Genomic DNA, 14,929 nt, shown 5'->3' on the forward strand with positions numbered 1-14,929 from the left:
TATACACATATTTTGGAATAAACTGTAAAAAATACATTGTTTTTATAAATGTAATCCGCAAATGAGTAGTTTTATATTTGCAGTGCAGGATTGTAGTTCTTTCCCTCCTTAAAGTGCCCCGTCTTGTACCTTTGAATTTTTGTCCGATTTTCAAAAGCTTCAAATTGCTTTAACAAAGACTATTTTAGAATCTCTATGGGAAAAATGAATTGAAAAAATACTTCCAGAATCAGCGGCACTTAAAAAGATGGCAGGAACTATTGCAATTAATCGGCGATAGGTTATTTTATTTATATTAGAAGGCGGGACTTATTTCGCCATATTACGCGTTGCACTTTCTCCCATTCATAGTAATGAGTGTGCGGTCTTTCTATACCTAAAGTATTTGCCTCATATTCATAAACAGAGAGACACTTGAATACAGAGACCCACACAACTGAACTATTCACCACAAATGCTTTAATTACAGTAACTTCCTATAATCACAATGATTTGATATTTGACAAAAACACAATACATCTTACAACTGTTATGCTGTGAATTTTACCTCATAAGAAAATGCAAAAAAATAATAATAATAAGTACTTATGTGACTACCTGCAGGAATTCCTGTATCAGAAGGCGCACAGCACTCTCTTTACAATAAACCATGAACAATGCTCTCAGGTTTTATCAATGACAAAAACTTCATGTTTTCTGTCTTTTCCCCCCCCACAGATTTCACAGTCGTTTTGTGCGGTTGTTACGGACTACACCATGTAAATGCAGTAAACACATTTAGAACTGCATGTTGAAAGTGAACTAAGACTAAAACTTTTAATTTTTACTAAAAAATTAAAAAACAACACGTCTATTTAAATTAAATTGGTTTACAGGAAACATAATCCTCTATACAGTCTTACTGAAAAGTACACACATATAGTGTAGAGATGTCTGGGTGAATTTCCAGTTACGCATTGGGGAAAAAAATTGCCATTTTTTCGGAGAATAGGCTACACAGTATCGACAATATGAAAAAATTGAGCTCTTTTGCTTTAAAGTTTGTAGATGAATTGTAAAGTTGAGATGATTAATGCAGCTACATGTTCACATTGCATAGCAGAGCAAGTGCAAATGCACTTCTTACCACAGTGATGTCAGAATATTTGCATACAGTGTGGTTTATATGCTAAAATTCTTCAAAGAAATGAATATAGCTGCTACTTAAAGTATAAATCCATTTTATGATAATAAACAAAGAGATCACGGAAATTGAAATGTATTTATATCCTGTAATTCATACAGGAAATAACCAAGAAATAATGAATTAACATTATGTCCTGAAAATGTATTTCTCTAAATAATGTGCAATTAAATTTCATTAGAATGGTAAAAAATGTTGCTTGATAGAATCAATGGCTTTATTCTGACTGATTTTGATATTTAAATAATTCGCTTGGTTCTTATAACCACTGACATCATAACCATTGACTCTTTACTCAAGCAAATAAGCCCGAAGTTGAACAGTCATTCCATGTTTGCAAATATTCCTAAAAATACCACAGTAAACCACGATTAATACTTTGAGGAGGACCCCCCCCCCCCCCAAAAAAAAGAGGTAAAATTATGACATTTTTGAAATAAATAAAAAAAGAAGAAGAAAAAGAAAATGGAAAAAGAGATTCATTAAGTGGCATATAGAATTAAATCACAGTATCTTTCATAAACCATCACTGAAATGTTTTGGAAAACCAACCACACTGAAAATCCACATTTAAAGCTTAAATAAAACGAATTAAAATCAAAGCAATAGCCTGTAGCTTAATAGAAGAATTCAACCCTCCGTTCTGACTGACAGCAGCGATCAGAGGGAAGAAGGCAGCAGAGGTTCAGTCACATAGCAGTTCAGCATCTCTGTGCTTTAAAACCCAGTGGAGTGGACGCTCGGGACGGGGTAGAACTTTGAGATCCGGCTCTGAGAGGAGGGGTTAAGGCATGCAGACTCCCCGGTCATTTTGAAGAACACTTCCTGCTCTTGTAGCTTACGGGCGAACTCATCTTCCAGGGCCTGGACAGAGAGATTTCATGTTCTTAGTAAATGCATAGACAGTATAAGAAATGGACAGAGTCATCTCATTGGAACTCAATTGAGGCAAGTGAAGCCCATTTTCAGCGATTTTTTAGGACTTCCGTTCCTGACGCGCAGACTCAAACTGAGCTTGACGACGTAGATGTGACGTACGCAACCCGTCTGTCTTCTAGTGGCTGTGGCATGAGAAATCTGAATCATTCCCTTCCAAATCTTGCAGAGACGGAGAGTGTGAGTAGGAGGTGTCCATGAGCTAGGAGCAGGAGAAACTTTTGCTAGGTATTCTGATTAATTATTTTGTCATTTTGCCTCCACGTCTCCCCGATTGCCCGCGAGCTTCTCCTCCCGTCAATACGGTAATCTCTCTACTGTGCGACAGAGAGTCGCGTGGTTATGACGCAATCGTTAGCCTACTTTTACAAAAACTGTTTTTACGGGGCCATAACGTAAGCTACAAGGTAATGGAGCATTTTATACATTGTCGTGTTTCTTTAGAAATAAATAATGGACAAATGGAGTCTTCAAACGCCTCAAATGTAAAGTTATTCGCTGTCAAAGTGACGCCAAAATGAATGGGAGTCAATGGGATGCTAACAGCAGGTGAAGTTCTGCTACAAGATGGTGGCACGCGGCCGGCTTCAACTTCCGGTCGACTTCCTTCCCGCTTGAGTAAATGCACTAATCAAACATGGTGGAAGTGTTCACTCAGTAATGTTTTGCTGACATCTAGTGGTGCGGATGAAGCATCACACAAAGGCTTTTCATAGATAGCCATAGTCAATTATTTCTGTGTGAGAAAGTCCTGTAATAGGGGGTTTACCAAGATATAAAATAAAAAATTAAATAAATAAAAAAGAGTAAATTTGGCTGGTCAGGTGATCTCAACATGGCATCTTTAATAAGGGAAAAATGAATGAGTGCAGCTTTGAAAAGTCTCAGTAATTCACATGGAAAGTTCAAAGTTCTTTGAATTATTATGATGAAGTTGAATTGAAAAAATAACCAATAAAAAAGTGAACATTAAATACACAACCGTTTGGGGTTAGTAAGAAATAAATTACTACGCATTAAATTGATCAAAAGCGACAGTCAATACATGTATAATGTAGCAAAAGATTTCTATTTCAAATAAATGCTGTTCTTTTGAACTTTCTATTTATCAAAGATGAAGAAAAGTGTATTTTTCCCACAAAAATATGAAGCAGCATAATTGTTTTCAATATTGATAATAATAAGAATTGTTTCTTGAGCATCAAATCATAATATCAGAATGATTTCTGAAGGATCATGCGACACTGAAGACTGGAGTAATAATGCTGAAAATTCAGCTTTGCATCACAGGAATAAATTACATTTTTAAATATAATAAAATAGATAACAGTTATTTCAAATTGTAATAATATTTCAATTTAGTGAGCATAAGAGACTTATTTCAAAAACATTTAAAAAAATCTTACCGACCCCAAACTTTCGAATGGTAGTCCACATAAATTAGCATTTCATGTGCAACATTGCTAAACGAGTGATTGGCCCTTCAGAACTACGATTGAGTGTCGTACCTTCTTGCGGGGTCTGAGTTTCTCTCTCCAGTCCTTGAGCTCTGCGCTGTGCTCCTCATCCAGCTCCTTCAGCTTCTGAGTCTCATGCTCGATCAACAGATGACACTTCTCATTCTACAACACACACACAAGGCACGTTAGCGTTTCGTTTTTATACACATGTTGTATTGTTCCTCTGGTCCTGAATGCTCCAGTGTACCTGCAGCTGCTGGAGTTCTCTGGCGTTGGCGTCGCACTGCGTCTGCAGGTCTCTCATCTGATTCTCATGTTTCTGGAGTTGATGGAGACGCTCGTTCTTTTGTCTCTTCTCCTCCTGTGCTGCAAACTGTTCATCGGCCACACAAATACACAAGAATTACTACACAAACACTAACTACAAGAAGAAAATGATCAGTGCAACAAGTTTAAATATTTAGGGATGCACAATATATCTGCACCATATTGATATGAATTGGTATCCATCGATTTATCTGAGCATGTTAAAAGGCACACTATGCAAGATTTGTATCTTAAAATAACAGCTTCGAAATTATTTCGATGGTAAATGAACTCTTAGTAGGGCGAATCATCCCGATAGTTTGAGAGGTGGCGCCCCGACAAATCTCGCGAGAATAACGACTTGCTATACGGCACGACGTCACATACATCAACAACATATGAAGCAGCCTCTATGGAAGACACTAGCACGCATTTCAGACGTGAATCATGGCAAAGTCGACGAAGAAAACGGAGAAAGCGCGGTCGGAAGAGTGCAGAGACGGCTCTGCGTGAGTGGTATTTACGACAATAACGTTAAATACAAGAACTCCACAGTGACTCTAGGGGTCGCTGTTTGAGGAAAACGGAAACTGCATAGTGTGCCTTTAATTTCCACCATTTTTTTATAGATTAACTTAAAATTTAATTTTAGCAAATCTCAATTTTATATCATTATGCATACAAGAATTCTAACATTGCTGCATTATTCTGCAGAAACAATTAACTTTGTAAGTTCATGTAGACTAGAACAAATTATTCCGTTAAAGGTGCAGTAAGTGATTTCTGAGAAACACCACTGATATTTGAAATCAACCCAAGAAACACACCCTTTCCCTTCATGTCTCTGCCCCCCAAAATGCACGAACACACAATGCAAGATACACTTTAACATAGTAGAAGTGGAGCAAAATAATGCTTCGCGAAAAATAAAGCAAAGATAATGAACAAACGACAAAGAAAACCTACAGTACACAAGAGTAGCTCAAGACAAACAATTACACTTGCATATAAAGCATATCTTGGTTGTGTGAAACATGGCAAAACCAATGTTACTCGCGTATGGAGCAGAAACAACGCAACCTCTGCGTCCGTTTCAGGCCTACCCGCTTAGCTCTCTGATATTGACGTGGGTCCTAAAACTCATGCCTGATCATGACCCTTCTTTTTTCCAGTGTTATTTTCCAGACTTTTCTCTTTTGTAAAGTCGTTCAGCCATCTCTCTTTCTATAGTCTTACTTCAAATCTCACTCTCTTTCCTCCCCCATCATGAGTGGACACGCCCCCTCACTGCTGATTGGCTACAACTGTGTTGGTCTGATCCACTTTCAACAGCATGAATCAGAAATCGCTTACTGCACCTTTAAGCCTGAACCTGATATGACCTCTGACCTGTTTGACCCTCTCACGTTCCAGTTCCGGCGTGACCCCTGTGGTTGTGATGCGCAGACTCTTTTTGAACATGGCCATGCGAGTCTTAGCGTCACTGCGCTGGATTTTAGGCAGTCTGGTTCTCTCTTGAGTCTGTTTGCTCTTCATCTCCTCCATCAGACGCTGGTTATACCTGTGCATCTGCTCCATTTCCTGTAGAAAAACACACTCAGAGTTAAAGAATACAACAATAGCGACCGGAAGTGCACATATGAGGCTGATGTGGGAACTGAAGTCACCTTCTCGTGTCTTTTGAGCAGCTGGTGTCTTTGCATGAAGTACTGGTCTTTCAGCTGCTGCTTGTGCAGCTGGTGTTTTTCCTGTAGGTGGCGCTCTTCCAGCTCCCACATGGCGGCTTCTCTGGCTACAAGAATCAGGAAGAACTAAGTTAAATCAACTGAATGGCACCATGTGTGACAAAAGCTAGCCCAGTACCAGAGCACATGGTAAGGTAACTATAGCTATGTTTCCATCCAAAGTTGTGGATTTAACTTATGCTAAAAAGTGGAATATCGCATAAAACATTTGCGCCCCATGTGTTCAAAAGAACAAAATCATTCCTGTGCAATTGGCGCAAAATATCTGAAATAAAAACAGGGGGGGAAAACTGGCTCTTTTTTCGTCCATCGTAAATGACTTGCGTCTCAGAACATACAGACTAAACGCTGTCATGTTATCTTGCGTTCAGATGCCTGATGTTTGGGAACGCAATCGGGTGAGACGCTTTCTGGGAAGTCATTATACCAAATCATTCTGAAGAAGACTTTCTTCATGGCTTTGGCTCAAAGATTTCAGAACAACCAAACCAACATTTGAGATGCTGTGCGATGAAATCGGTCCGCTGGTCAGTCCAGTTATCCAATCACATCCTCTGTTGAGGCAAAGTCACATGATTTATTTGTGACAAATTATATATTAAAATGATATATCTCCCTCAATTGTACGCACAAGCTTTTTATGCGCATCTTGGCAGTTTCATCCAGGATTTTATGTGATATCTGAAAATTTGCTATAAAATAGGTGGATGGAAACATAGCTTTTGCAGAGTTGGTATGTGTAGATATTAAAACCATTTTAAATGATTGGATATGAGCCGATAATTATTTTCATGTTATGGCTGATGTTAAAATTCTCTGACTGTCTAAAGTAAAAATAAAAGTAAAAAAAAAATTAAATAAAACTACAAGCAGTTCTTTAAAATGCTACAACCGCTACAAATTTATGCATCACAACATTATGATGAAAACGTAACTGTGTTATTAAATAAACTTTAACATTAACTTTACATTAGAATTAGATGATGGTAAAGGTAAAAAGACATGCACAATTAAATATTCAAAATCAAATGATACCTATAAGTAACAAGAGAAAAATCTCTACTTACTGTCTGACAACCAATATGGTACTGATATACTAACGTTAAAAAGTTTGGGGTTGCTAAGATGTTTTGATGTTTTTGAAAGAAGCCTCTTTTGCTCTCTTTGTCTTTGAATGAGACTTAAGGATGATATTGAGTGGGAATGTCCAGTCTGACCTCTCAGGAGCTGCTGCTTGTTGTTGAGACAGTCTCTCTCGATCGTGGCCAGCTCGTGTTTGTGCTGCTGAATGATCTTCTTCAGAGCGCTGTCCAGATCCTGCTGCTGCTTCTGAAGAAACTCCTGCTCCTTTAAACAAACACAAACACAACATTAACAACTAGCACACATTCATTTTGAAAGGGGAGAGGGCACTTTTGACAGTGTATCCTCAACAGAAAACCTTAAGTGAACCATTTTAGACTACAAAAGACTCAAGATCTTTTCTGATCCACCAATAGCAAACCACAACCACCAAATCAATTCCCCATGGACAAAATCAAGTCCCGCCCTACATTTTATCTTGTTCGAGAAGTCATTGGATAAACATCACAATAGGGAAGAAAAAATGCCGACATTACTGTTGAAAAGAAGAATGAAACTGCTTTAACCATCTGTAATACTGGCTAAACTCCTGCATTTGAGACCAAACACTGATTGTAAAAAGGAAAGAAAGTAAAGGAAAGCAGATTTCATGTTTCACGGCACACAGTCAACAGACATGCGACTTACGTCCTGCAGGGCGGCGCTGGTGAGACTGTCATTACATGACCTACACCAGTGATGCGCGGGTTGATCCAAAATGAGCGGGTGCCTGCGGTCACCCGCGGTTACGAGTCATCCAAAAATATTTTTTATGATATTCGGGTCGCGGTCGGTCGGGTCGTTTGAAATAAAGATGCCAATTAAACCTTTGTAATTTATATAGTACTAGACACAATTTTCTATGAAATACATAGGCCTACACTTTATTGGCTGAATAACTGGCGCGAAGATGACGCACGAGCTCAGTCTGCAGGTAGAGATGGAGGCGGCAAGAGAAAAGGTGAAGACTGGGGAGTGGAAGCTCCGCAAATACACAAATAGAAAGAGCAAAGTGTGGGAGACATTTGCCGAAATAATGAAAGATGATGACCAAAGTGCTGGCTTTGTCATGTGTACTTCTTGCGATGCTATTTACACATTTGATAGCCACAAAACTGGCACGACCAACGTGGCGCGTCACAAGTGCGGCCCCGGGAAGCCATCACAGTCGAATAGAGCAGCGTCAGGCCAACCTAGGCCACAAACTGTAGATGCTTTTATGCGCCCTGACCACACGAAAATTCCTCTTCAAGTGAAGAGTAAATTTGTGGATTATTGCGTGGACTTTTGTTGCACAGCCCCTTTGATATTGTTTCGGGGGAAGGTTTTACGAAAGTGGCCCAGGGTCTCATCAACATTGGAGCACATTATGGCTCAGTCGATGCAAATGGAGTGCTTCCTCATAGGCAGACAGTCTGTGATCGAGCTAAAAAACAGGCCATGGTCGAGAAAGAAGCCTTATCCGAGGTTCTGAAGTCAGCGGTGCATGACAATGGAGAGGTTGCAATAACGACTGATATGTGGACTGATGATTTTAACAGAAGGTCCTACACTGTCTTGACGTGCCATTATATCACAGAGGATTGGAAGCTGACAAGCCGTGTTATGTGCACAGTGGAATTCGATTGCACATTGCCCAAAACAGCAATCAACATCCACGAACAGATTAATAAGCAGCTGTGTTCTTACGGGATCTCATTTGATCAAGTGGTGCTCGTGAGTGACCAGGGCTCTAACATTAAAGCTGCCCTAAAAAATGATCACTGGATACCATGTGCAGCCCATGTTCTGAACACAATTCTGAAACATACGTTCAGTGGATCTGACATTGAGGAGGTAACGGAGATGATTGACGCGTGCAAGAGCATTGTCAAATATCTTAAAAAAGCCAGTGCAAGCACAGCTCTCCCACATGGCTTAGTCCAAGAGTGATATTTGTTGGAATAGCAAAATTGACATGCTCAAATCTGTCATGCTGAAAAATCATTTTTCAATCTTGACAGAAACTTTTTTTGTTGTTGTCATTTTTCAAACATGACAGAAACTCTTTTTTGTATTTTTTCAAACTTCACAGCAACTTTTTTTTGGTCATTTTTCAATCTTGACAGAAACTCTTTTTGGTCGCGGACTCTCCTGAGACTTCAAGCACTACAGCACCACGGACATCTACAGGCGAGGGTAAGTGGCTGCGTTATTAATGATGCCTGCTATGCCTGCATTTTGTGCTTGTGAGAGCTTCAATTGGGCATCCACGTGGCGAAATAGCCTAAGCCTACTAACACAAGTGGGAAATCCTTATTTACCTTTTGGATGTTGAGCGTTATTAACTTTTGAATAAATGCTGATGCGGGACAAAATGCCCGATTTCCCAACACGTTGAACTGAGCAACGCCATTGTACCATTTTAATAGGCTACTTTTAAACGCATATAGCTCAGTAATGTCAGTTTTATTCTGAGAGGGGGCGGGATTTTTGTTGGGAAAGTCGAGGGAGAGACGCACACTTCGATTAAACTGGATAAACACATAGAGCATCTTAATTGTTAAGAAAATTAAATGAAATAAATGAATAAATCAAGCCTTTATTACATAACACTAGGCTATATCATACAGCCTTCAGAAAAAGAACAGTTTGCGCTCCTAAGGGCTTTCACACTTTTCCAAAAGTGGGCCTTCTCTCAGTTGACCTCCTGATGAATTCTTCAAGCAGGGTCGAAACAAACATCGCATTCATCAATAATATGCATCTAGACAGCTGAAATGGAAAATGATGGGCCGCCTCAAGAACTGCCTGCTCTCGCCGCTGCATCTCTGAGCGCACCACGTCAGGGCCTGAAACATTTCTCTCCTCCACAGGCTGGATTAATGGATATTATAGGCCAGGTCAGGAAAAAAATGCGGGTCAGGAAGCGGGTCGGGTACAATATTTTCGTTCTTTTTTTTGCGATCCGAGTTGCGGGCGGGTTAGTTGAAAACGTCGGTCGGGTGCGGGTTGTTTATACATAGACCCGCGCATCACTGACCTACACATACTGTGAGGTACAGTTAAATCACATGAAAACGGATTCTTATTTAAACCATAAGAATACTTCAGTCAGTAAAAATAAAAAAGCCAAAATGTCAATCAAATCATGTTATTTTCCCCCCCAGATCCATTAGTTTGTTTAAAAATCAACAGAATGCTTCTTCTGGAAAGCCGGGATCCTAAACTCTTCCATACCTCTTTCTTGCGGTTCTTGAGCGTGCTCTGAAACTTGGAGAGCTCTTTGTCCTGCTCAGCTTTAATGCGTTTGGCTTCGTCTCGGAGACGATCAGTGTGTTCCTGTTCCAGGCGCTCGATGGTCTGTTTCTGCTGCCGTTCCATATTCTCCACCTCTGTATCATACTGACGCTTCTTACTCTAGAGAGACAAGAAAACACGGAAATTATAAAACAGATCTATAAGAATAGAGCCATTCAAAATACTGAAATAAATAGAAACAGACATGCATAACATATACATTATATATTTATTATGTATGTGTATGTATGGATTTTTTACATTTATTTATTTATTTATTTATTGCACCACAAATGTAAAATAATTTGACAAGAAAAAACAACAACATGAGAATCTGGAGATCTTTGCCTGATGACAACCAAAGTTTAGTTCAAATTAATTAAGTTTTATTAGCTAGAATGGGAAACGAACAGGAAAAATGATTGTTGACCAGGTTAACAGGCACAATCTCAGGTGGATTAAAATACTGACCTCCCCTTAATAGTCAGACACGGATTACACACTCCAAAAATAATGAAGCTGTTAAGCATGTGATGTAATTCGGACAGAGTGCTGCCAGTGTTTCTGGGATAGGCATCACCACTAGTCTCAGGAAAGCAATCAAGGTTTAAGCACCTAATTAAAGCTATTAATGTAAAAACAAAAACCTTAAAATAATAATCACATGAGCAGAGTATCTTGGCAGGCTTTGGTTGATTATGTGGATTCAAGATGCCATTTTAAAGATGATACCAGTGAAGAGTTGTCTGATTGTATATATATTTTTGCCCTGGAAATCAGGAGCTATTTCAGCATAGAAGCTGAATTGATCCTTGATTGATATTGGACCCTTGATATGATCCAGTTTCATCAATGAAACAGCGATTGCAATCGTAATGTCTTTGTTCGTTACTGCTCACCGTGACTTCTTGTTCGAAGCGTCTGTAGATCTGCTCCCTCTGCTGCAGGAGTTTGTTGCTGAGCTGAGTTTGGGCTCTCTGCTCCTCTTTCTGCAGAAATCTGAGTTCCCTCAGCTCCTGACGCCTGAAACACACACATTTAACAATCGTTTTACCCTGATCCAACAACAGACCCACCTATGCTGTTTAACCTGTTAACTGTGAAAACGGATGAAAGCGTAAAAAAGTTATAGATGTTTAAGTTTACTGTGTAGCAAATGTGCTGAACTAAGCATTTTTATTTTATACAAAATATATATTTACAAAATAATTTGGACTAGAAATTGCTAGAAAACTCTTGTTCCAAATTTGAAGCTGGTATCACAAAATTTGTTATGCTAAAAGGTTTTAAAGCACCAAACGGTAAAGCAATGTCCAATAAAAAAATTTTTTTTAGTTCTGTTATTAATTACTCGCCCTCATGGCGCTCCAAACCCGCAAGACTTTCGTTCATCTTCGGAACACAAATGAAGATCTTTTTGATGAAATCTGAGTGTTTTCTGTCCCTCCATTGACAGTCTACGCAACTACTACTTTCAAGCCCCAGAAAGGTAGTAAAGGCATTATTAAAGTAATCCATGCGACTCCAGTGGTTAAGCCTCAATTTAATAAAGTCTTACTGGTTTGGATCAACATGAGGGCGAGTAATTGATGACAGAATTTAAATTTTGGCGTGAATTTAATCTTTAAATCCACCAGCAAATGCCAATTTAGAAACATCACGGAGTAAAAAGGTATTCTATTACTTATTCCAAAGTCAACATTAAACACCATTCACAACCCTTTTTACTTCTGAAAAGTGACAAACTGGAATCATGCATTAAGTAGGTAAATAGGATTGTTTTTTTATATCATTACTTTAAAGACTGACTGTATTTTCATTGTTTTCTTAGTCCCATACTTTTTTATAATGGCAATAAGTTAAGGATAACCAAATAATAATAATAATAGTAATAATAATCTATTAATTGTTTAAAATTGAAATGTAGGAAAAACTGTTTAAGGTTGAAAACTGCTGAGCTTTTCTGAAAAATAATAATAAAATAATGGCACTATCCAGTCTAACAGGAAGCTTTCCCAGCCAGGAACAGGAAGTATTACTCAGCTTGTCTTCCCTTTAGCACATCTGGTGTTGGAATAAGGGGTCGTTATCTGTAAAACATACTAATAAACACCGCACGGGAAACTTTTTGTCGCTTTGTGGTATGAAAACAGCCCAACACCGCCGTGAAAGATGATTGGACACTTAAACTACCAGTCTGTGTGCATTTACCAAAACAGGTGATGTTGCTATAAGAATGAGAAGAGGCAGAAGCTTGTACTAGAAACTTTCTGCCACAAAATGAAACAGGCAGAACGAAAGTTTTACCAATGAATGCAAATATGATGCAAACATGAGGCAAACATGCAAAGTGTCTCAGAGCAGTTAAACAGCTGATGGCTCACCGGAGGAATCTCATCTCCTCGCTTTTGGTGTCATTGTCTGTGATGATCTTTGATGTCGTCACGCTGACTTCCACACCATCCACAATGAACTTGCGAGTCTTTTTCAGAGTTTTTTTCTGCCTCTTGTTGTCCTAGAACAACAACAACAACAAAATTATAGTTTTAATACTGTGTGGAAATACTGCAAAAAAATAAAAAAATAAATCCTGATGTTTTTTAGCCTTTTAAATATAGCTCAATATTTATGATATTTTGTGGATTAAATGGCCTTCTTTAATTTGTTCTTTAGTAAAAATAAAGAAAAAAGAAAGTTTTTTTTTTTTTTTTTTTTTACCAAACAGCCTCATAGCCTAAAGATTCAAAATGTTTAAAATGTTAAAACTTAAAACCCAGTAAATAAATAAATAAATAAAATCAAGGCATGTCATTTTTCACAAACCTTTGTTAAACTAATAATTCACAATACATTTTTATAATTTTATAATTTATTTTAGCCTATATATTAAAAATGTTAAAACTTAAACTCAGTATAAATAAATAAATAAAATGAAGACAGGCCAAATTTCTACACAATAATCACTAATAATTCACAATATATTTTTAGCCTATAGAAATATTCACAAAATTAATAATTCACAATATCTGTTTTATTTGTAATATTTAAACATTTTAATTGCTAATCAATCAATCTCTTTCCCTCATGCTTCCTCTCTCTCAAATAACAGCACAAGTCATCATAAGTCAGTCAGCATATCTAAAGTGACGTTTTGGAATTAGCAACTGAGCCTTGGATGAGATGCGTAAGAAAGTAGTCCCACACACAAGAGCGTTTTAAGGTGGGTTCACACTTGTAGTTCGGTTTGCTTAGTTCGCTTGGTCCGGACCAACATTTTTTTTCTTAGCCATGGTCGGCTTAGCGTTCACATTGGCATTTTAACACCAACCTAAAGGCAAGGCATAGGGATAAATTCACAACTTGATTGCCAAACATCCAAAACAATGCTGTGTTCAGGGATAAATGCGCTCGCTGCATGTGTGTAGATACATATGATGGTATTTTGACCAGCTGAGAACAAGTGAAGAGCTTATCAAATGTGTAATTGAGTCAAAACAGCGGCAGGAATCCCTCATAAACACAGATCTACTGCGAGGAGACCGAACTGTGACTTCGCGACTTCGCGACTATGACGATAAAAAAACAGGTGTGCTTGAGCATTCTGTCCTGTTTAGAGTCGCATCTTGTGACATCATGTCCCGGTTTTGGTTGGTTTACATGTCTTTGGTCCGTGTTGCGTTCATATATCTTTCAAACTGCACCAGAGTGGGTTTGGAAGCGGATCGATATCCATCTTTTCAGCGTCTCGCTCTGCTTGTTTGATGCGCCAGGGTTCAGATGGCAGCGTTCACATTTATTCAAATGAACCACAATAACAGAGCAATCGCACCAGAGTTCGTTTTAATCCAACAAACACACCAAGTGTGAACAAACCCTTAAGGACAAAAATCTTGAGACAGAATATCTGAACAATGTTTTGAGGTGTAGCAATCACGTAATAATTGACTCCGTTGTTTCGATCATTCCTTATTTTAAAAACTGAACTTTAAATCAGAGACTATTCTGACTCCACACTAATTTTGTGATCTTCTATTGTCTGGTGACTAGCGAGTGTAAAGTAATGACAGCTTTTAGTAGGTGTTTCTCACCTGTTGAGAGATGGTTCCTGGCTCCTTGGACTTGCTAATAAAGCTGGAGATGGATAAGTTCATGTCTACGCTGCTGCTGTCAGCTGTCGAACTTATTCCCGAGTCAGAGTCTTGCTTCTTCACAAACCTAGGCTTCACTGGGATTTGTTTCTCCACCATTGCAGGTTTCTCCTTTTCCTCAGCCTTCTCTACTTCTTTTACTGGAGATACTTCTTTCACTGGCTCAGCTTGTTTAGTGGGCTCAGTTGGAGTCTCCATTGAAGCCATGTCTGAAGCAGGCACTTCCTTTATGAGCTCACCATTGCCCACCACCTCCTTTTCCTCCTCCAGTTTCTCTCCATCAAGTTTGGCTGGTTGCTCCACCCTCTGGACTATCGTGTCAGCAGGAGTCTCTGGAAGAACAACCTCTGCTTCAACAGCCTTTTCTTCAGCTTTAGGTTCTTGAGACTCTTCCACAGCTTGTTCCTTGGATCCAGGTACTGTTAGATCCCGGATGTGGTTCTCGTCCACCTTCAGAGGTTCTTCTTCCTTCTTTATTCCATCTATAAGATTATCATCTGGTAGCTTAGGTGTAGCCACTTCCTCGATCTTTTCAGGAACAGACTCCAAGGTGGACGGCGACTGGGGAAGCTTCTCGTCTTCAGAGCTGCCGACACTAGCGTCGGATGGTGCGCGCTTGTGTCCGCGAAGCTGAGGGAAAGATCATTTTAAACAAGTTAATGGTTGATGCAGCAAAGATTTACAACTAATCTTACCAGCATCACTACTACTATTGCTCATACGTATTGTTAGGAATCAGAACGAAGCTCA

General features: G+C 38.9%; 1 protein-coding gene across 1 annotated transcript in view; it reads right to left on the reverse strand.

The window, feature by feature from the left end:
* Window positions 1–442: 442 nt before the first annotated feature.
* slkb (STE20-like kinase b) overlaps window positions 443–14,929 on the reverse strand; it is a 35,114-nt gene continuing 20,627 nt past the window's right edge. Inside the window, exons 9-18 of the mRNA XM_082164305.1 lie at window positions 14,120–14,809; window positions 12,416–12,546; window positions 10,931–11,054; window positions 9,972–10,151; window positions 6,848–6,977; window positions 5,553–5,677; window positions 5,275–5,466; window positions 3,827–3,952; window positions 3,628–3,741; window positions 443–2,047 (exon numbers count right to left, since the gene is read on the reverse strand). Of these exons, the coding sequence (XP_082020431.1) occupies window positions 1,901–2,047; window positions 3,628–3,741; window positions 3,827–3,952; window positions 5,275–5,466; window positions 5,553–5,677; window positions 6,848–6,977; window positions 9,972–10,151; window positions 10,931–11,054; window positions 12,416–12,546; window positions 14,120–14,809 (1,959 nt within the window). The 3' untranslated portion in view covers window positions 443–1,900. The remainder of the gene's footprint in view (window positions 2,048–3,627; window positions 3,742–3,826; window positions 3,953–5,274; window positions 5,467–5,552; window positions 5,678–6,847; window positions 6,978–9,971; window positions 10,152–10,930; window positions 11,055–12,415; window positions 12,547–14,119; window positions 14,810–14,929) is intronic.

This window comes from Leuciscus leuciscus, assembly GCF_965113295.1.
Source record: "Leuciscus leuciscus genome assembly, chromosome: 3".
Taxonomy (NCBI): Eukaryota; Metazoa; Chordata; class Actinopteri; order Cypriniformes; family Leuciscidae; genus Leuciscus; species Leuciscus leuciscus.